This window comes from Pipra filicauda, unplaced genomic scaffold (genome assembly GCF_003945595.2).
Source record: "Pipra filicauda isolate LSUMZ 115617 unplaced genomic scaffold, ASM394559v2 scaffold24_size8852520_pilon, whole genome shotgun sequence".
Classification (NCBI taxonomy): domain Eukaryota; kingdom Metazoa; phylum Chordata; class Aves; order Passeriformes; family Pipridae; genus Pipra; species Pipra filicauda.
This window is the reverse complement of record NW_024104365.1, coordinates 3,851,625-3,873,894: the sequence shown is the minus strand read 5'-3', so window position 1 is coordinate 3,873,894 and position 22,270 is coordinate 3,851,625. Positions and strand designations below refer to the sequence as shown.

The window sequence follows — 22,270 nt, the reverse complement described above, 5'->3', positions numbered from 1 at the left end:
AAAAGGAATCCTACTGACAGTTTCTATTCAACTCTCTTCATTCCATAACTCATGGGTTTACTGTTGATTTACACTTCCACAGAATAATGGAGCACACAGTAAGTTAAACAGACACGAGGAAATGGGGAGTATAATGGAAGCAAATTAATGAAAATCAATAGTTTTGAAGACTAAACTGCATTGACGATAAAGCTTATGGGGTTTACACAATTCGAGTGATTTCACTGTTTCATATCAGAAAATTAGACAACACTTTCAATACAGTGTTCTTTCAAGTGTTTAAAAGATTGCCTTCCTAGTTTAATCAAACTTGTAATAAATAATAATGAATAATTATTAATTATATTGCAGGTACATCAGCAAGGGAGAAAATGTGCCTTGATCAGGACTCCTCTCAATCCCTCATACATAGATCAGAGAGGCAAAGCAAGCCCTACCTCACACACCAAGTTTTACCAGGTAACCTAACAGAGGCAGACAATCATTTTGGACAATGTCTCTGCAATATTAGATGTGGAACTCTTCTCATCTAGTTTTAGACATCAAGTCCCAATTCACAATTTTAGTCTTTCCTTGCTGCCAGTGAATGGAAGAACTGCCCCTCTAGAAGACAATTCAGCAGGTCTCAGACATGTCTTAGACCCTCAAGGACTGCCTCCATAATTCTGTTTCTCCCCACTGTCTACAGAGGCAGCCTAATGTCACTCACTCAGAATTGACACCAACTCTTCCCTTGCATCCCAGGTTAGACGTCTTAACAACATTTCTGTTCCCTTTCTTTCCTCAAGCAATGCTGGCTAAGACTCCACAGTCTCAGCTTCTTGGCACCGCTGAAGGAAAGACAAGTTCCGGAGGTTGAGCTGAACACAAGAATCACAAACTTCAGTGACTTCCAGAGAGGGGAGGGCAAAGCAAATACACAACAGACTGTTTTTTAAAAATAGGGGGAAAAAAAAAAACAAAACCAAAAAGGATTCCAGGCCAGTCTCAGTTACTTTCTGCTCTAACAGCCATTCTGTTAAATGGCAAGGAATAGGGAGGGGATGGACTATGCCACTGATGCAAGAACTTCCATATGGATATAACTGCATCTACATGGGAAGAGTCCCACTGCTTTGATAATATTAAATATTTGCAATGTTGATCTAAAAACTACACTAAAAAAAATTAATTTAAAACTGCATCAGCTGCATACCCTTCTCAATATCATCACTATCCAGACAGCAACTTTCATAAAAGTGAAAGCTACATATTAGTATGAAAAACTAATAGCCTGGCCCTGTAAACACTTAAGTAGGTATTTCAGCAGAACATCTAACATGCTGAAAATGAAAACATATGCAAATTTTTGAAGAAGTAAAGTCTACAGGTTTTGGTTTGGTTTGGTAATTTTTTGAAGTAATGTCATTCAAAAGAATTACTTTGCTTTTAAACAAAAAAGATAGTTCTACAACTTGACAATAGCATTCAATACATTGGCAACAGCCAACTTTTCATACTGAAGTGCCTAAGCTGGGACAAGTCACACCATACCATTAAGTCACACAAAAAGTCGACGCTGGCACATGGGCTTCGAGAAGTTCAAATTTTTGAGGCACAGCAGCAGTTTCTGCCCCATGTTCCTGCTTGGGTCCTGAGACTTCAAAACTCCAACATTAGCAACAGGAAAAACTAAGACAAATTCTCTTCAAAAGCCTAATGAGATTTAAGAAGTAAAACACCTTTAAACACACTGTCCATGAAAGACAAAGACCCAGGGTGAGGAGAGGTTGTGCTTCACATGTCTTCCAGGACCTTTAGGACCATTATCCACTCCCTCTTTTCCCTACCAGTTAGCCCCTTCCTCCATGAATTCTAATTATAGCTTTCTCATGAAATCTTCTGAAGACCTGTGTTAAAAGATAGGAATTAATCTAACTTATAATATTACTAGCCACCTCAGAAACAAATTTTCAGAATGAGGACATATATACTATAAATTTCCTATTCCCTCTATGTAATAAAAGACAGACCACATATACAGAGATCTGAAAGAACAGAATATACTAACACTTGCTATGTGAAGAAACAAAATACACTTAACATCTTCACTGCATCAAATACATGGCACAAAAAAATCAAACACATTGGTACCAAATTCATAAAACTATTTGTCCCACTAGCCACAAATAAAATCCATTTTCAGGTATTTAACCAATTTAGCCTACTCTTCTGACACCATAGCTGGAAGGGAGAGGAGAAAAGTTGAGCTATTCAAGGAAGTGTAATGTCTCAAATAAATTCAGAAGCTTTAAAGAATGACTTAAAAATAATCAGTATGCTTTATGTTAGACTCATATGCTAGTTTCTTGCCTATTTTCGGCATACAGTCTCCTCAATTCACCATTCAGACATTTAAAAAAGACTTAGATGCATGCCTCTAATAGTACAGCAAAGTAGTTTGGGCTTGATTCCAACTTCACCAGAAGCAAAGACATTCACAGCAAAGACAATCCATACTTCAGGGCTATTTGATTCCTTTTACAGCTCCTTGAAAAGCTGAATTCAAGCTGCACGATCATAATGAGGAAACAAAGGGGAAACTGTAAAGGCGTTTGCCTAGTACAGGATATATTATAGGAATAAACAAGTTTTAGAACAATGAAACAAATTATTATTCAGAGCACTTTCCTCACACAAGTAAAGAGAAATCAAGAAGCGCAATGCTACACTAACCAAATCATTCACTAACTAAACAAACTAAACAAAAAAACACTAACCAAAAAAAATTAAGAAAACACTATTCACCTATAGTGGCAAAGCATCACTACGTGTCTTTCTTAAATCAAAAAAACTATTAATTATCCCCTGAATAACAAGTATGACCTGCTGTGTAGTTCAACTCTAACTTTTAAATTTACTTAATACAGTCATGTTTTCATTTAATAGTATTGAAACCACTACTCTGATTTTAGTGCCCGTGTGTAATCTTTGCAATTGAATTCAGCACTCAATTGTTTATCTACTAATATTTGTCACGAGAAAGAAGAAGTGGACTTTAGTGACAGATTATGTGTTTTCAAGCATTTTTACAAGCATTACTCTTCCTCCCCCCCTCCCTGGTTTACATTACAAGTTTCCTGAATATTCCTTAAAGCCGTACAGCTACCAACAAGTTATTTTGTCCTTAAAGGCATTCACAGCATTTCTCTTCCATTAGCACACAAACACATACACTTCATCTTCAGCTAAATTTGTCTCCCATAAAATTGTATGAATTACCTTAACAGTATTATGCAAGTACAGTCCCAGTCCACAACCATCCACAATAAATTCAAATTATCCTGACTCAAGTCTTTCCAAATGTGACTAGCTTTGCGGTATGGGAGGGCCTTTGATAGTCACATCAAATAATCTTCAAATTTTTCAACAACAATAATCAACTCTACTGTCTCGATGAATAAACCCTGTGAAAATGTGTCCATGTATTTCATGGACTGTACATGTATTTAAATTACGAGATACAAAACACAATGTGTGAGCTGTCCTACTGAAGATTTAAAGTTTGTGGACTTGTAAAATCAAGATGGATACTAAAATAAAAGAACATAAGGTACCTTCTTACTTTTTAAAAAGGTATTTTTCCTATATTTTCCTAAATATTTTATAGATGTTGAAGTTACAATTATTAAAGTGCAGAGGTTTAAGAGCAAATTCAGCTCATAACTCCTTAATACACATGTTCAAAATCTATCATACAAATAAAGACAGGATCTAATACTAGCCTGAAAAATCTGACTGAATGGCAAATAAATCAGAACAAAGACCAAAACTTACTGAATCACCTAGAGCTCTCTCTTATATAGAAGAATCACCCATCTGAAGTTTTTCACGTTTAAAACAGACAAGACCTTTCACAAGACTCAACAAAAACAATATAATATGGAGAGAGGTAGCATGCACACAAAATTCCGTTTTTCAGTGCCTTTAGATCATCGAAGGGAACTAACAGTGAGATTTTTGCTAGGACTGCGTTCCCTGCACAGAGCCTGGCACATATGGTCTCCTTACTTTGAGCTTGCCCGTACTGCGAGCGGTCAGTACATCGCGGGAAACAGATAACCAGCCTATCTACCAACAAGAAACACGAGGGGAAGAAGAATTTAAGGGCTCCTGGGTACTTCAAACTACCCTAGTTACATGATTCAGCAGCTGCAAAGATCTATCAGATTCCGCAGAGGCACTCTACTTACTGCAGAAGACTGTAGCGTTTTGTTTAAAACAACTTTCTAAAGGACAAATAGATAGGAGAAACTTGCAGGAAAACGAGAGGAGTTTTTCTTTCGCTGATCTGTACAACAGGCAGATGCACGCGCGCTAAGTGGAGTCCGCACAAATCTGAGGCGAAGCGAAAGCACGACAGGTAACACACAGAGAGGGCAACAACCCAAACCCCAAACTAGAACCTCCGCCGAAACATAAGCCTTCGTCTCCCCACCGTTTGCTTCTGAATGACAAAGGCGGCGGACAATTCTCGCCCGACTGCCGGGGAGCGGGACCCGCTGACAGGGCACCTTCCCAGGGCACTTGGAAAGGTGGGATGCGATTTCGAGCACCTGGAAATCAGACACTGACCTGAGGGTGCGGTTACCGGCGCATCCGCGGCGCTCCATGGCGGCGGGCACGCAGCTGGTGAGCTCGGTCCAGTCGGCGTGCAGCCCGCAGCTCCAGCCGGTGGAGAAGCGGGAGAAGAGCCAGGTGTCCTTGTCGCCGCCCGGGCGGTGGCAGGCGCACTTCTTCTGCCCGGCCCGGCAGTAACAGGGCTGTTCCAGGTGGATGTTGCGCACCAGGTGCCGCCCGAAGGTGGTGCCGCCCGTCTTCTGGATGTGGAGGAAGACGATCACGTCGCGGCCCCGCATGTCGAACCGCACCCGCCGGCACAGCTCTCCCCGTGCGAACGGGAACTTGGCCGCCAGCCGTGGCAGCGCCGCCGCCTCCTCCTCCTCCTCCCGCTCCGCCGGGCCCCCCCCGCGGCGGGCAGCCGAGGCCGCCGGGCGGCGGGGGCAGGCGGCGCCGGGGCAGGCGGGCGACACGTACTGGTAGACGATGAGCAGGAAGAGCAGCGCCAGCAGCGGCGGCAGCAGCCACCTGTTGAAGCGCTCGTCCATGGCGGGTCGCGGGGACGGCGCGACGTGGGCTCAGGCGCTGCCGAGCGCTGCCGAGGCGGCCGCCCCGCTCGGATCCCGCAGCCGAGGGGCGCCCGGCTCCCTCCCGGACGGCATGGTCCTGCCGGGCGGCCGCGGCTCGCCCCACTCAGCCCAGCGCGGCGCGCCGCATCCCGCCCGAGGCAGCCATCACGCGCCCGCTCCCCGCGGGGGGGGCGAAGGCGCCGAGCGCCGTTCCCCGGGACGCGCTGCCGACTGCAGCGGCGGGAGCAGCAGCTCCCGACACCAATCCCGCTCCGCCGGCAACTCTGCAGCCCAAACACACCGCTCGGCTCCCGGCGGGGCGCGCCCCGCCCCCGCCCGCTGGCCAATCGGGGAACAGCCGGCCGCCCCAACGGCCAATGGGCGGGCGCAGCACGCCGGCCCTGCCGCCAATGAGCGCGGGCGGCGCGTGCGGCGGAGGCGGTGGGAGTCACTCCTCGCGCCCTTCCAGGTGCCGGACGGGACCGGCCGCGCGTGAGTGGGCGGGGGGAGGCGGGGCAGCCAATGAGGCGCCGGGGGCGGAACGAAAGGCAGCCAATGGGGTGGAGCGGCGGCGCCTCCAGGTGAGCGAGGCTCTGTTAAATTCCTTCGCGTCCCGTTGTTTTTCCTCAGCGAAAAGGTATCTTGTACGGTTCGCGGTTTCAAGCCTGTGTTTATAACCCCGAGTGGCTCACACAAGCAGGTCGGACCACCCCGCAGGCTAACTAATTAATTGCAGATTATAACTGATTCGCCTTGCTTCTGGTTCTTGCGGTCTTCAGAGCACGAAGTCGCAAGTGCTGAACTGATTTTGGAGAAAACTTTTATCTTCCCGAGGCACTAATATTGGCTCCCCAGCAGCTGCTCTGTTAACATTTCACAAGTCCGTTTTTCAATCCCTTTCGCATATTTACAACAATCCACTGCTTGAAACTGTGCTGCTTTCCCTATTGAAAACTAATTTTTTGAATGTCTATTCAAATCTTTAGCTCGCAGGTCCCACTTAGCTGAGTTTTGCCAAAAAACCCCTCACTGTTTTGCCTGCAATGAGTTCTCCATAATTTTAAAAGTCTATTACAACCACTTCATAACCAAAACCAAGCCTCGTACGGCTCCTTAATTATAATATATTAATATGCAAAGCATTTTGTGTTAGAACTGATTGCACATCTCGGTTATTTAATTACAGAATGCCTTATTTACTGAGGGATTAATTAGATATCTGACAGTGCTAAAGCAACTTTCTTCCTTCACTCTGAGGACAACTTCACCTCTGGAAGGCTAATAACAGAAAAGCAGCGCCTTCCCCTGGGACCATTTAATTTCAGAACTTATAAAAATAGACAAATTTATTTTAAGCTAAAGATTTTTATATGAAAAGCAAGAATACTTGTACTCTTGGAATGGAGTATTTGCTCTCATTAAAGCTTGCCAGAAGTAATAGAAATTACCATAAAATTGTCGAAAACTTTAGTGTTGCAAGGTGTCCCCAAGAACAACAGCCTACACCACCCAGCCTTCAAAGAGACAAATATGGCACATGCATGCTTCCAGTGCCACACAGCAGTGTTACAATATTACACCAGTAAAAGTCTGAGAGTGGCATATTTTTGGGTCTTGCCAAAACATGAAAAGAGATGATGCACTTCTATCTTCTGTGAAATTTTGTACAAAGAACGCCATGTATTACCTGGTGAAATTCATCCTTGTACAGCCACACACCACAGTACTGGCAGCCCAATCCCTTCATCCTTTGGAAGAAGAATGCAAAGTCTGGTGTCAAACCAACCTCTTCAGTCTTCTTCCTCTAATAACAAGAGGTGTGCACCCACTGACTCTTACCAAAGTCATCATCATCATCATGGCTAGGCTTCACGAACGAAGATTTGGGAAGGCTCCATCCACATTTGTTGCAGGCATGCTGGTGGCTTATGAGGCCAATACGAGACAGACATATCCGATTGCAAAAGGCACAGCAGAAAGACTCCTTAGATGGTGTATTCTGCATGACACGGTTCTTTCTGCGTTGCCTTTTCTCCTCGAGAGTGATCCTGCGTGTGTTCTCAAAGGAGACAGCTGCGTTATAGATGGTGTGTCTCCAGGCCGCCCGATTGGAGGTCAGAGTAGACCAGTTGTGGTGATCAATATGGCCAAGGCTGAGATGTTGTTTCAGGGAGTCCTTGTATCTTTTCTTCGGGGCTCCTCTCTTGCGGCAGCCAGTGGCAAGTTCACCATAAAGCAAGATCTTAGGGAGGCGGTGGTCCTTCATCCTGGAGACGTGTCCTGCCCAACACAGCTGTGTTCTCAGTAACATGGCCTCAATACTTGTGACTGCTGCTTGCTCTAGAACAGATGTGTTGGTCACATAGTCTGACCAGTGGATGTTTAGGATTGTGCGGAGGCAGCGTTGATGGAAGCGTTCTAGGAGACGCAGGTGGTGGCAGTAGATGACCCATGATTCGGAAACATACAAGAGAGTAGACAACACTATGGCTTTGTAAACACTGATCTTGGTGCTTGTTAAGTATAAACCAGCAATTTTGCCTTGGAAAATTACCATATTCTTTGCCAGCACAAGCAGCAGAGCACCTATCTTTTCTTTAGAGAGACCAGACTCTCTTCTCTGCTTTGACCACCACCAAGCTCACTTGTTTTCAGACTCCCTGAGCCTCCCAGGTGTGGACTTAGTGAGGTTGCCTCTTAACCTCTCCCTTTTACTAGGTGACAGGATGCCTGTCCCAGAGGAATTTAAATACTTATACATGTAAGATACAGTAGCATTTTGTTCTCACCTCAGCCTATTCATTACCTAACAAGCAATATGGGTAAATTCGTATTTGAAATAAAACACTGCTAAAAGATTGAGGTTGAATTATGTCTCATCATGCTTTTAGTAAATACGGAAATGCTATTATAATTTAAGATTTTCTCCGATTGATGACACTGTACCTTCATCTCCATGAAAAGGAGCTCAAAGCTAAGGTTGCAAAACACAGAAATAATGAATTTCAGTTAATTTTTAAATTCTTTTTTATTTAAACTTACTCAAGACAGTTACTGATTCATGAAGACTGGCAAAAAAAATTAGTGGAAATTACATACAAGAGAAGAAAAAATATTTATAATGAGGTTTAGATGAAAAATTTGACTTTTAAAAAGCTCTCCTTTCTCTGAAACTAGCAAAAAGTACTTGCAGTGCCACATGAATCAATGTGTTTATGCAGCTTACAAAGACAGGCTTTTACTTAATGAATTTTAATGTCCTTAATGGCAGTCTGTGGACCATGATTTGTGTAGAGCCACAACCCAGAGAAGATCCAACCACCACCCAGGTCTTCCCAACTGCACATAGGGTGTGCAGTTACACCCCAAGTTATACTGAACGTGGCCCTAGTTTGGATAGCAGCTGGGGGTCTCGAGTGAACCTGGGTCTCATCATACTCATCAGAGGCTAAGTATCCCTACACAGAGAATGTAGTGTCTTCATTGGTAGTAGTTTATATTCTCTTTATAGAGGTCCACATTACTGCATAGGGCCCCGTTGTATTAGCACCAATGAAACAATGATACGGGTCATTTTAGAAACAGTCATGTTTCTGTCATTTTAATTGGAACACAACTGGATTCAAAATTAACGCCTAAAAATTGCAAACACTGTTCAATACCAACATTTCCCCTTTCACTCATCTATAAATCTCCAATGAGACTTTAATTACAAGAAAAATCCAAAGTCAGTTACAAGCTAGTTTTGAGATACTCTTACAAAATGAATGTAGGTCCTGTAGATTTTCTGTGGATTTACCATGATGGTGGTAAGGCACTGGAACAAGTTGCCCAATTGTGGATGCCCCATTCCTGGAAGTGTTCCAGGCCAGGTTGGATGTGGCTCTGAGCAACCTGGTCTAGTGAAAGATGTCTCTGGCCATGCCCAGGGGGGTTGGAACTAGATGATCTTTAAAGTCCCATCCAACCCAGGCCATTCTATGATTCTATTATTTAAAAATAAAACAATTACACATAAGACCTGAGATCCTTTTATTTCCAAGATAATAATTCTCCAAGATCCTATGCTGTCAGCAGATATCTCAGAGTTCACCAAGCATTCAAATAAAATAATTCTTAAATTACCTATTCTTCATGACAATTTCAGGCAGGATACCTTCACCTGTTAAAATTTACATACCAGCTCTACTGTCATTTCTACCAGAGACATGCTGACAAGTAAAAATGTGCACAGAAAATTAGTTTACAATTCCAACACAATGTGTCCCTTCTTGTCATTTCCTAGGTAACACTCAATATATTTTCCAAGTTGCTAAAAACAAAAATTGGCATACTTACAATTTATTTTAAAGGATAATGCAGTATTTGCTAGTCTGAAGCAATGGGCATGTGAAACAGTATCAGTGTTCAAATTTCAAGGTTTGTACAAAATGCATGAGTCAGCAAATAATATTATGAAGCAAAGGTACAAAAGCATGATTTCATTTAGCAATTACCTGTCTGATAAGGTTAATATCTAATAGATCTGTTAATGTAAAATTAAAGTGACACCTACCTCACACTGGTTTCTTTAAATTATTTATCACCGCTTGACCTGAGCTGTTTCAATGCTTGTAGCCATTTAAGATTTCCAATAAACCAATTTTTCATTGTGCAGCGAGTCCCAGGTGTTTCTCTTGTCATGAGGATACAAATTGTTAAATTAATAAATGCACACTAACTGCAATCATCTCTCTGGGATTAATTTGTTTTAATGTTTAGAATATAAACCTCCAGTATTTGTTGTCGGATTAAATTTCAGTATGTGCACTTACCAAATCTTCATTTCAATGGTACATTGAGGGCCGCATTCTTCCTCTTAAAACAGTTTATGCATCACACTGCCACCAGTCTTTCTTCTTGTAAAGTTGCATTTCATCATAACGCTTGTTACTTTTCACTTCTCTTGCTTGCCATTCTTTTTCTGGATGTGGTAATTTTATTAAACCTATGACCACCTTGAATTTCCTTTAATTATAACGCAGCCACTTTAGACAAAATGTTGTCAGCCAATTTCTTGTCCGTGTGCAGGGACTTCTGCAAGTCACTCCTGCATGTTTTTCTTATGAGAGAAAGGATCAGCTATATTCTGCCTGTGTAAGACAATGACCTTAGACAACTGGAACATCACAAATCACTTTCAACATTCTAGTATTTTTCTTTGTTCATTTGTTTGTTTTTGTTTACAACCATATAACTCCCCATAGGAATAATACAATACCTTTCAATACCTTTCTTTAAGTTACAGTTGTTGGGAAGGTAATTTCCCAGAAATGGAACATATCTGGAAATTTTGAGCTAGATCTTTTAGATCAATGCCAAAATAAGAAATTTAAAGGTAGATCTTGTTTCTACCATGTAAACTTGGTCATTTTTGCTCTTGCACCAGGGATCATTCCTGGGCTTTGTAACGTGGACATCTAGCAGAATAAAGAATGACAAAATGTTCTAACCATGTTTGTGCATGTGCCAACTAGCATTCTCCCAAACAGCTCCTGGATGTAATTTGGGAGTCAAACCATTCCAGAAATCATTTCCAACCAGCACTCAGTGATGACCAAGATTACAGCTTCAGTGTAGGTCAGACCATGTCATGCTATTTGGCCTCAGTACCCAAGGCAGTTCCTGGACATGTTTAGTTTACTAATGTAGACACCACCGCTGAGCATTTGCAGGTTTCAACTTAAGTAAGAAAAAATTTATGTTCCCTCTCTTGCCTTTTGTACTGTGGCATAACCAAGCAAGGATGATGTGAGGCATGACCAGCACCTGCAAATTAGCCAAACAGCCTCTGGCTGCTGTTGCCATTCAAAAGATGTGTGTGGCTTCACGATATGGCCAGATATAGTTGGTGAGTGTGAAGATACTTTCAGTGAAGTTAGAAATATTCCAGTTAAAAGATGCCATATCAAGTGACTGGCAGCAAATGCTGGTCTTGCACAAAGGGAGAAAGCATAAAGTCAGAAATGCAGGGTAGGGTTTTTTTGTAATCCCTAAACATAGGGTGTTTGTGTATGCTCTCTACAACCAGCATCTGCAACAAGAAGGCCAGAGGAAAGCATTTCAAAGGACATAGCAAATTGCTCTCTAATTTCTGCTCTCTGCACAGAACTTAGATATACTTAGACGCATTCCTTCCAGCTCTCAGCCTCCTGAATCCTGCAATATTTATGATGCAAAGTCTAGAGTGTAGAGAAGTTTTTGTGGACTTATTACAGATCAAAGCCATGTCACCTGCACCACGTCCACATTTATTTTTTCACATCTGGGTACTAGAAGAGATGCTTCAGACTGAAAATCATGTGAAGGATATTGTTACTGCATTTTTCATATGGCATTTTGGTTTTCCTAGTAAAGAACAGTCTAACAGCATGTGATAAACTCCATGTTTGAAGGTAAAGTTGTTAAAGTCAATGCCCAAGTTCCCATAGTGCAGCTTCCTCCCAAGAATTGACTCTGATCAGAGAGATCAATGCACAGAGAGATCTGGCTCCTCTGAAATTGATACATGCTTCCTTCTGTCTAGCAAAAACTAACAAATATCCCTATCAGTATTCCCACCAAGACCCCAAAACTACTCATATAACAACGTATAGGAATTGCAAGACTGTGTAACACTGCCACCTGGTGATAAGTGTCACAGAAGTATTTTCTTATGCCTAGCATCACACAAAAACATTTTGCTTTCTTTCGGGTGGTCTTAGTCTGTAAGTCCCCATCAAACATAACTTATCTCACTATCACTTTATCTTGAGCACTTCTGCCTGTGTCTAGAAGTCAAATTACTAAGGTTTTCAAAGTTGTGCAGGTCGTATCTTGTCTTTTCCTTCAGGACAGACTTTTAGATGTGCCTTGGACAGAGTCTATCTTGATACAAATCCTCATCACAACTCTATATAAAGTTTAGAAACTTTAGTGTCTCCTGAGAAACAAATATGAATTAATATTAGAAATTATCCACTAGGCTTTCTCCCTCTTTTTTTTTAATCTTTTCAGTCTTTAGGACGGGATGTAAAAATAATAAAAAAAAACCCAAAAAACACACAAACAAACCAACAAAGAAAAGAAAAAGCCCCGATAGCAACGACAAAAAAAATCTTCCAAGAAGTTGCCCTCTCCAAAATGGAAAAAAAATTATTTCTGTAGTACATGATCTCAGATTCTTTCATCTGATCTCTATGGGATACAGGTGAAAAATGAAGAAAAAGCATTGCAAATGGCAGATCAGGCTCCACTTCTAGCACCCCTATCTGGCTTTCACAGCTGTCTGCAAGTCTGAACCTTTCTTTTATAACTGACCTCCACCTTCTTACTGAAAATCACAGCAAGTTGAGAACCGTTATCGCTTTCTGGCTTGCCACTATTTCTTACTAGATGTTTCCTGGATTCATTTCAGCAAGTCAACCTGGATACTTTGAATTCAAGAACTGCACTTTTTTATGTGCTCCTATGAGAGCTTTTAGAACACTTCAGCCCCCTTCTTTGGGGATTTTTCTTAACTCATTCATATTTACCTAACTATAAGCTTCTATAAGCACATAAAGGCATATCATCAGTGGTTCTTCCCTAACGGACAGCCATACAAAGATTTAATATTGTCTTTTTGTGTATTTATAATATATAGAAATGGTATTATTTATTCTTTAAATTATTCTACTAAGATCAGTGAAATACTGGTCCTGTCATCAGATAAAAGTCCAGCTGGACTTCTGGAAAATGCTGAGAGGAATTCAAGTTTAATGATGAAGAGATGTAAGTTATTTTATAGCTGGGGCAGCAGCAGAATACTCTTATTATCTCAAATCTGGCCAACCTACAAAAGTCACAACACAGAGAAGTCACCAGTACTGTAGTTATGTATGTAGTATGAGTACATGTTAGGTACTCATACCAAGTTTGAAGTCTTGGTTTGAGACATCCATCTCCAGCACTAATTTATCCTATTATCTTGGATTAAAGGAACTGTAATTACCATAAGAACTGTGAATTTTAACCTATAACAGCAAACTGTGGCAGCAAATGTCAAGATACAAATAGTTCCCCTAACCCTCAGCTGAGGGAAGCATCTGTTGGCCTTGCAGTCTGTCTGCAACAAACCAGTGACTAGGAAAGAAATATGAGAAGGAAGAAAAATTGTTCAACACTGTGACAGGTTTGAGATGAATAAACTGTAAATTCAGAGAGAGAGTTGAGGTGAAGATTGCTTGACTGTTTGTTCAGATTAAGAATGGGCAAAAAATAAGGGAATAATTCTCTGGCTGGCAGAAAAAGGAGATCAAAATACAGATTGGTCAAAGCAGCTTGTTTGACCAGTGGGTCTAAGGGCACCTGAAGTAAACGTGGTTTAGTGAGGAGAAGCATGTAACTACAAACTACCAACACTGTATGTCATCTTGTGGCAAAAGAAAAGCTGAAATAGAAAGAGAATTGCACTGCTAAGAGAAGACAGAGACGGTGCACAGCAGTATAGTCACATTGTGGCTTGCAGACCAGTGATGGTGAGTGAAATATCAGAATTTGATCTGTAAAACAATTAGCAGCCCTGCACACTCATTTGTGCTTATGTGCAAGCATAACTGGGAATTAATATATTTTAAAATATTTGAATTGATGTTTATGATAATAACATAAAAATTCATATGCATTTACAATGTATTTTATTTGAATCCAGATGTTTTTAGCATAATTATCATTGTCTCTCCCACCTGCTAAGAAATAGAACCTCAAGTTTATAGCAAAATTGTGGGGAAAATAGAAGCTTACACTTTCTTTTGGAAGGAAGACTCTTAGAAAGACCCTTTCAGAAAAGTTTGCCATCAGCAGGCAGGATCTCACTTTTCATTCTTTAGTATCAGAGTAAACCTATCATTTAACCTTAATAGTTTCAGAAAGCCTAAATTTATCAGCCTAATATAATTTAGTAAATTGTTTATGATAACTGTCAGTTATCAAAATTATAGTATGAATAGCAGTTAACAAATGTGAATAACCAGTACCAGCAGTGTATTTCTGATTCAACTTAATTTAATCTAGGAAACCACAATCAAAGAATAATGGAAAACCAAAATAAAGCCAAGGTTTCCAGACAGAAACCTATCTTTATTACAAACTAAAAGATAAACATAATTTTCCCTTAGTTTGAGATGTTAATTCTATGTGCTTATCATATATATATATATATATACACACTATATATGTATACACAATACCTGTGTATAATCTTAGAAGTTAGACAAATATCTGTCTAGATGCATGACCATTTTATTTTAGCAATGAAGATATTAAAAAGAGGATGCATCGAGATAGCATGCACATAGTATTAATTCTTTTGCCTTCTCTTTTTTTCTTTCTTTCTGTGTATTCAGTGTCCCATAGTCTGGAACTGCACATTGCTCCTTCAGCAGCACTAGGGTGGGATGAAAAAGCCCATCCCACTGCCCTTACCTCACCACTGCAGTAAACCTTCAGGGCTGGGAATCCCTCTACCAGAAGAAGGATACAGGAGATAGCATTAGCAGAAGGTAGCTCTTTAGGGGTTAAACGATTTACTTTTCTTTAATAACCCTTCATTTTTGCCCTCAAAGTTTATCTACATTAAAATATTCTAAATGTAGTGTGTTTCTCTAAGTCTAATTATATGCAGCATGTGAAAACATATTTGATAATCACATTGCTAATTATGTGCAATCACTTCAACACACAGGTGCACAGCTCCAGAAATATGCATATTTAAATCTCTTAATAGATACATGTAAATCACAAATTTGCAGTTAAATTTAAGTGTTTGGTGGCCCCTTATTTCCCTGGGACTGTACTTCCTCTGATTTTTGAGTGGTCAGTGCCATTGGAACCAAAGAAACGTGCTGTGCTATTACAAACCTGGAATTTAATTTATCTGTGTACATTCCAGTGCTTAAAAACTGTAATTCCTGTCTTTTCTATGGTGTATGAACATTTTTAAGTACACATTTTATCATGTCTTCATGGATACAGCATGCTGATTTCAAAGATACGGGAATCATAATTCTTAATTTTTTTCTGGGAGCTTTAATTCTCACAGTGTTCCTATAGTATATATTTGCCTGGAATATGTGAATGTGTGTTTTCCAGATTAGATTTAACTTCAGGGAGTTTCTTAATGTTTTAATAACAGAAGGTCATAAAAGACTTGAGTAATAAATTAATTTTCATTATATTTGTAAGAGCTTGTGGCTGCACTTTTTGCTTCTCTTTCATTTACACGTAACTGTTATTTTTTACATTGATTTTTAAAGCTGCATTCACAAAATGGATTGTAATTAACTTTGTGCATAAATCATAAAAATTGAAAATTTTATATAGTCAGATTAACTGAAAAGGACATAAACTATTAATATGCATCATTTAAAAGTAATGCTCCTATGTTGCCTCTAAAGATATTCAGCATAAATCACTGGAAGAATAGCCTTAGATTATTTTTCCATAAGCATTCTTTTTCACATTTGGGAAGTGAGCTGAAATGACCCCTGACAGGTGAGAAACCTATCTAGTAGTTTGCTTCTAACATTCCCAAAAGGAGAGACAGATAGAAGAGACACAGCAAAATCTGAAAAGCAGCATTGGAATTTGTTCCACTGGAAACAAATCCATCATATTTCACACAATAAAGTAGCATGGCTTATTCTGTTTTGCTTTACCTACACAAACCTTTAGTTAAAATAAATTACACTTAAGAGTCACAGAATAGTTGTTTAGGAAATTACTCATGCCAACCACCATAACAGCATTCCACTAGCTTTTCGCTGACACAGTAAGCCAAATAGAGACTTTTCTATAAAATCCTTCTTATAAATAGCACTACAGCTCAAGCTGGGTGCCCCCAAAGAGGGACCCCGCACAAAGAAATCACTGAGCAATTATACCCTTACAACCTAAGTTCCCCACCCCATCAGTTGTATCCCTGCAACTGATTGCACCAGCAGTAATATTAGGGTAACAGTGGGGAAAACCTGAAACACAGGAAATTCCATCTGAATATGAGGAAAAACTTCTTTACTTTGGCAGTGACAGAACACTGGAACTGGCTGCCCAGAGGGGTTGTAGAATCTCTTTCTCTGGAGGTATGCAAAACCTGCCTGGATGTTATTCTGTGCAACCTGCTCTAGGTGAACCTACTTTAGCAGGGGTTTGGACTAGATGATCTCTAGAAGTCCCAACTCCACATTTCTGTGATTCTGACTGGGGTCTTCCTGTTCTTCATTGGGTCCCTTCACTATCTCTAGGCGAGACGTTTTCTCTTCTTGTCTCTAAGATTGCAGCTTCTGCTGATGATTGTACTTCCCTCGTCTTCTGGTTTGAACTGGCTCTGGGGCCTTCTTTTACTTGACCAGGTAAAAGTTCAACATATCTAGGTGAAAGTTCACAGCTTGCAGCCTACAGCTTCAGCAAATTAAGCTAGTAACACCAAGGAAGTTATGCTAAGCAAGTTCTATGTAAGTAGCATACCAAATCGCACAGCGTAGTTTAGATTGGACAAGTGCACCAGAGGGCTTCTTGTTCTATTTGTGCATAAAGCAGGGTCAGCTTCAAAGTTACCTCAGGTTGCTTAGCACCTTTTCCAGTCAAGAGTCACAGGATCATAAAAGACAGGGTGTAATCCTAAGTGTCACCTCTCTCTGAAATTAGAACGACACAATGCAGAGGGCTTTGGAAAGTCATTCTCATCTGGTGAGACACTGGAACAGGTTGGCCAGAGAGGTGGTGGATGCCCCATCACTGGAAACATTCAAGGTTTGTTTGAACAGGGATCTGAGCAACCTGATCTACTGGAAGGTGTCCCTGCCCATGGCAGGGGAGATTGGACTAGAGGATTTTCGGTGGTCCCTTCCAACCCAAATTACTCTATGATTCTATGATCATTTTAAGAAGCGCGTTATAGATTTCATTCCTGCATTAGAGGTGCACTAGCAAGATATTCAGTGGGAAATGAGCAATAAACACAAGATTTCTTCTGCTGGGTGCTCAGCCACACACAGACTTTGAGCCAGCTGGTCCTGGCACCCTGGCTTCTGATGTGACCCAAATGCTGCTCCGGCAGAACCTGGAACAGAGGGTTACTGCAGAATTTACCTCTTCAGGAGCTCATGCAGTGGTTTCTTGGTCCTGCCAAGTCTCTATTTCCTCCTGAGGCAGGAGCTGCTATGTCAAATAGCCCTGCCTCTCAGCATATGCTGTCACTGGAGAACCCTGGATGGTGCGGTCTGCATCCTGCATAGGTGAAAATATGACTGAAATTCTGAACCAGTTTACAAAGGATAGAAGAGTTTCTTCAAAGAAAAACTGCACTTGGCTTTATGGAGACAGTCTGCAGTCCTCACTTCTGTCAAAAGTGACTTGGTTGAGTGCACATTCAGGACTCACTGGCTAATTTTCCAACTTACTTTTTTTTAGGTATTCTGGAAAGGATTCAGAACTCGGCTCACTGATCTGACTAAAAAGGAAAAATCACTGATATACTTCATTGTACAGGTATTTAATATTTTCCACCTTGCATGTAGCAATAGCACCTTTTGATTCTTACATGATAGGCTTACAAATCAAATCCTACTGCCCTATTCTGGGAAATATTGTATTTCCTCTGTGAATACACTTATACCTTCACACTGAAGTCTTTTTTGATGCTGTTGGGGCACTATGTGGCCAGAATTGTTCTGAGGCACTTCATTGCACATATAAGCTTATGAACTAATGTAAAAATACACAACTTTGTACTTTTTGTTTATAAATTTTCTATCTCATGAAGTAATAATCTCCCAAACATTTGCATGTGACAAACCTTGCTTAAAATACAAGTATGTGATTGTTACTTGAATCATCAACAATGGTGATTTAATAGCCCTATAGTACATTTCGGACTATTTTTTTTGTATCACTGGTGTATCACCTGTGTTTCTCTCACTGAGCACATAGACAAATTCACAAGTTACAATCAGGGAAAGAAAGAAAAATATTCTTTTTTTTTTCAACACCTGAAAACTTCACAGAGTACTGTAAATAAGAGGATAACTATGAGCTCACGCCAGTTAACAACCAGGACTGTTAGTTGGCATCAGAAGTGCCAACTCATTATTACATGATGAACTTGAACCAGTAATAATAAGCTAAGATTTAGCTTAGGCAAACTCAGAAAAACCTGCAATCTTAAAGATAAGCCCTATTTTTATCTACTGGTACAGTTAGTTGCTCAGATTTGGCATGGTAGGAGCCAGTACAATCCAGAAATCAATAAAACCACGCTGTCTTGTTGGCACAGCAGGGCAGTGGCATTGCTTATGAACTTGAGCTGGTGTATGCAAATAGAGCTGCATTCCCCATTACAGCCACATTTTACTGTTGCCCACTACACAGTACAGATAGGCCCAGAGTTCCATAGGAAGTTTGTTGATCTGGCCCAGGAAGTATATTCTTTTAGATTTCTGAGATGGGTCATTTTAAATAAGAAGCTGTAATTCCTGTGTTTATTTTACAAAGCTTCAGTTGCTTTTCTTTGTTGCTTCAGTTGCTTTTCTTTTTTTCAGTAAACGTTGGAAAGAGAAGCATCCTGGGAGGAGGATGTCACTGCAGCTGTATGTGTGGGCATAGCAAAGCAGCATAAATTCTGATTGTTGCCACAGCAGGTTCTGTGAGCTGTTGAAACTAGGCTTATGTTACTTCTGCATCAATTTTTCTTTCACTGGCTCGTCCCTGTAAATCAAAATGAAAAGTTAACAGACTATGAAATATATTTTGCATTGTTTATTCCAAAATACCTTTATCTTGAGATATGCTAATCAAATAACCATGGCTGGTCTTTAATGGAATGGACAAAAAGTATGCAGTATGGCATCCTTAATCTCTTAGGGAAACACCTCAAATGCCTGTCATAGGAGTGACATTGACAGGTTCTGAAGAGATTGGCCTCCAATCTCACAGCAAGATAAAAGGGTGCCAGCAGTCACTGCTCAGGAGGCCGTCAATTAATAACTGGGTAAGAGGTATATATTTTGACTAATATTTGACATTTACATTACCTCCAAGTTAGAGAGAAAGGGAGCCTTTCACCTCAAAAATTGTTTTCAACCTGTTAAAAAAATAAAGTTTTATTTTCAGCTAACTGCATATGCTGATGAAGCTCAACTTATTTTCACTTATTGTTACTATTTCTATTAAATAGACATAGTTCACTGTGACTTATACTATAAAACATTTGCATCTTATCGAGAAACATTCATTAATCACTCTCTCTATTCACACTGAAACAGCTATGATAATCAATTCCTATTTGCACAGCTGTGATATGAATAATTTTAAAATTTTGCTGTAATTGTTCTTCTGCTGAAAAATGGTTTCAGAGGACTCAGGGTTTTTTCACATATATATATATGGAATGTATGTACAAGAATGGCCAAATATTATTTGGAATACTTAATTACATAAAATTCTGCTGTTGAAATGAAGATTAAGTCTGCTCTCTATCTTCTATGTTTGCACACTGCTTAACAGATTAATATCTGCCTTTGTCAAATACACAGAAACAGATTTGTGGCTCTTTGTGGCTAGAATGTAGCTAAGGTACCACAGCAAAGGGAAAATGGATAAATATGCAAGAGCTTTTATAAGGAATGTAATGTTCTGTTACAACACTGTATTTCTTTCCAAGGAGCAATCCAAATTGCACCTTAAACAATGGATCGGGTTGCCTAGAAAGGTTGTGCAGGAGCCAGCCTTGGATTTTTTCCAAGACTTGACTGGAACTCAGAGCTGACCATGCTCTGAGCAGGAGGCTGGACTAGAGACCTCCTAAGGTCCCTTCCAACTTCATTTCACCTATCTATGATCATAAATTTTAGGCACCTAATAAAACAATAATCCTAAATGCAAGAGGGAGATCTCAGCAGAGATATTCTTTTTGTCTAACAGAGATCTCCGAATTTAAGCAGAAAGGATCTTTTCTCAAGAGAACTACTGGACTAGCTGTTTTCTTCAGTTCACCTCAAACTAATGACATGACCTTTGATTCAGAGCTACCACTTTGTCTTGCCACTGAACTCAAAGATTCAGTATCTCCATAGCCAGTGCCAACAGATTTTGTCTTCTTGTATGGCAAATTATAAATTGTCACAGCTCAAGATGAAACAAGTGCAAGCTATTAGGAGTTCACATTTAAACAACAATAGCAGCCTCTTCAATATCAATATAAACCAAAATGTAACAGAGCAACTTTATATAGAAAACCAATTGATAGATAAGGGTAATGTAGGTGCATCCATCATCACATTGTATTGCATGGAGTTATGAAAAATGCATGGTAAATGTATATACATGGTGAACGTGCTTAGTACATTTCAGTTTTGGCTGAAGAAGCAGTAAAAAAGCAACACGTCAGTAATTCTTTAACTATAGAAGGATTGATAGGGCTGGAATGTTTTTTGGTAGGTGGCCAATATAAACCAGTTATGGCCCATTCTGTGCAGAACTAGTGTAGTGTGAGTTCTACTGAGTCTGTCAAATGCATTTTGAACTTTGCTAGGGAGTGGTGGAAGTGTGTTTTATCAGTTCTTCGCATGTGGTTCTACTTTCTATGGACGCAAGAGTTTGGCCACGTACACTGGTTATTAGCACAGAAACACAAGGGGTCCAAACTTATTCACCTATACAGCACTCTTGCTACGCCATCTCTGTTAGCAGCAGCAGCAACTTCTGAATCATCAATATGAAACAAAAAAAGCTGCTTAGACAGTTTACCACAACCTTTCTTTGTATAAAAGATGCTGAATTTTGTTATTTCTAATGGCCTTGCATATGAACTCCTGTGGTTTTCATTATTTCTGCAGAGGTGTGTGAAGGGTTCACTGCCAGTTTACTTATATCAACCTATTTACATTAAAGTTGGCATAACTGATGTGTCACAGTGGTACCTGAAAATTATGTGAGGCCTTATAACAGCACAAATTTGTGAGAGCAGATCAACCACAAAGGCCCCAGACTGAATTTACATATGAATGACCCTTGTGGATGTATTTTTCATGTTTTTGCATTACAAACACCCAGAAGCATGTTAAGTACATGCATTTTGCTAGGGCAGAGCTTTATACCTTTGAGATGAGCACTAACAAAACAAACTATACAATCCACAGCCTGCTCCCTCGAGTTGTGCCCTCACTGGCTCCCACCATCCACACAGCAGCTTTAGGCAGTCAGGAGAGGACTGTGCGCAAAACAAAGTTTATGCAGCAGTAAGATGTTCCAGGTTTCAGTTTCAAGTTTCATGACTGATGTTATAGAAAAGGCAATACCTCGTATTTTTAAAACAGCTGGAGGATTCTTCCTCCAGTAAATGACTATTGAGAGCTGCTCTGTATTCAAATCCCACAATACAGCTGCAGAAGCACCAGCCTCTTTTAGCTCTACTGTACAGCTGGGGAAAAATTGAGGAAGTGTAGGAGCTTTGTTGAGGAAATGGATTTAGCTACTGAGATTTCAGGCACAGATAAAGAAATTGAAGACTATGAGCCTGAACACTGTAAGGTAAGTTAGGTAGAAGGTAGAGGCATGGTTCCTGTGAAGCTCATGTTTATTGAGGAAAAAAACATGCAGTTAGGAAACAGAACACATTTCAAAATAGAGGTCAGTTTGGAAAACTTTGAGGGGGCAAAAATTAGGTACTTCCCCCTCAGTAGAACAACTATATGGTGAATATACATATTATGTATGAAGTTGCTCACACTTGCTAAGATCTTTATTACCATTTTTGCATCATCTGGAGTATGGTGTCCAGTTCTGGGTTCCTCAGTACAAGAGAGTCAAGGAGCTAATGGAGAGGGTCCAGCAGAGAGCCACAAAGATGATTAGGGGTGTGGAGCATCTCTCTTACGAGAGACTGAGAGCTGGGCATGTTCAGCCTGGAAAAGACTGAGAGGGGATCTTGTAAATGCATATAAATATCTCAAAGGCAGCTGCCAAGCTGATAGTGCCAGCTTCTTTCCAGTGGTGCCCACCAACAGGACAAGGAGCAATGCCCATAAACTAAAACACAAGAAGCTCCA

General features: G+C 40.4%; 1 protein-coding gene and 1 long non-coding RNA gene across 2 annotated transcripts in view; one reads left to right on the top strand and one right to left on the bottom strand.

The window, feature by feature from the left end:
• Positions 1-5,406, bottom strand: part of HS6ST3 (heparan sulfate 6-O-sulfotransferase 3) — a 294,949-nt gene extending 289,543 nt beyond the window's left edge. Inside the window, exon 1 of the mRNA XM_027741049.2 lies at positions 4,615-5,406. Coding sequence (XP_027596850.1) covers positions 4,615-5,147 — 533 coding nt within the window. The 5' untranslated portion in view covers positions 5,148-5,406. The remainder of the gene's footprint in view (positions 1-4,614) is intronic.
• A 9,195-nt stretch (positions 5,407-14,601) lies between these two features.
• LOC120323389 lies at positions 14,602-19,343 on the top strand. Its single transcript, XR_005563775.1, has 3 exons — positions 14,602-14,728; positions 17,637-17,714; positions 18,764-19,343. It is a non-coding gene; the product is annotated as an uncharacterized LOC120323389 (long non-coding RNA).
• The last annotated feature ends 2,927 nt before the right edge of the window (positions 19,344-22,270 follow it).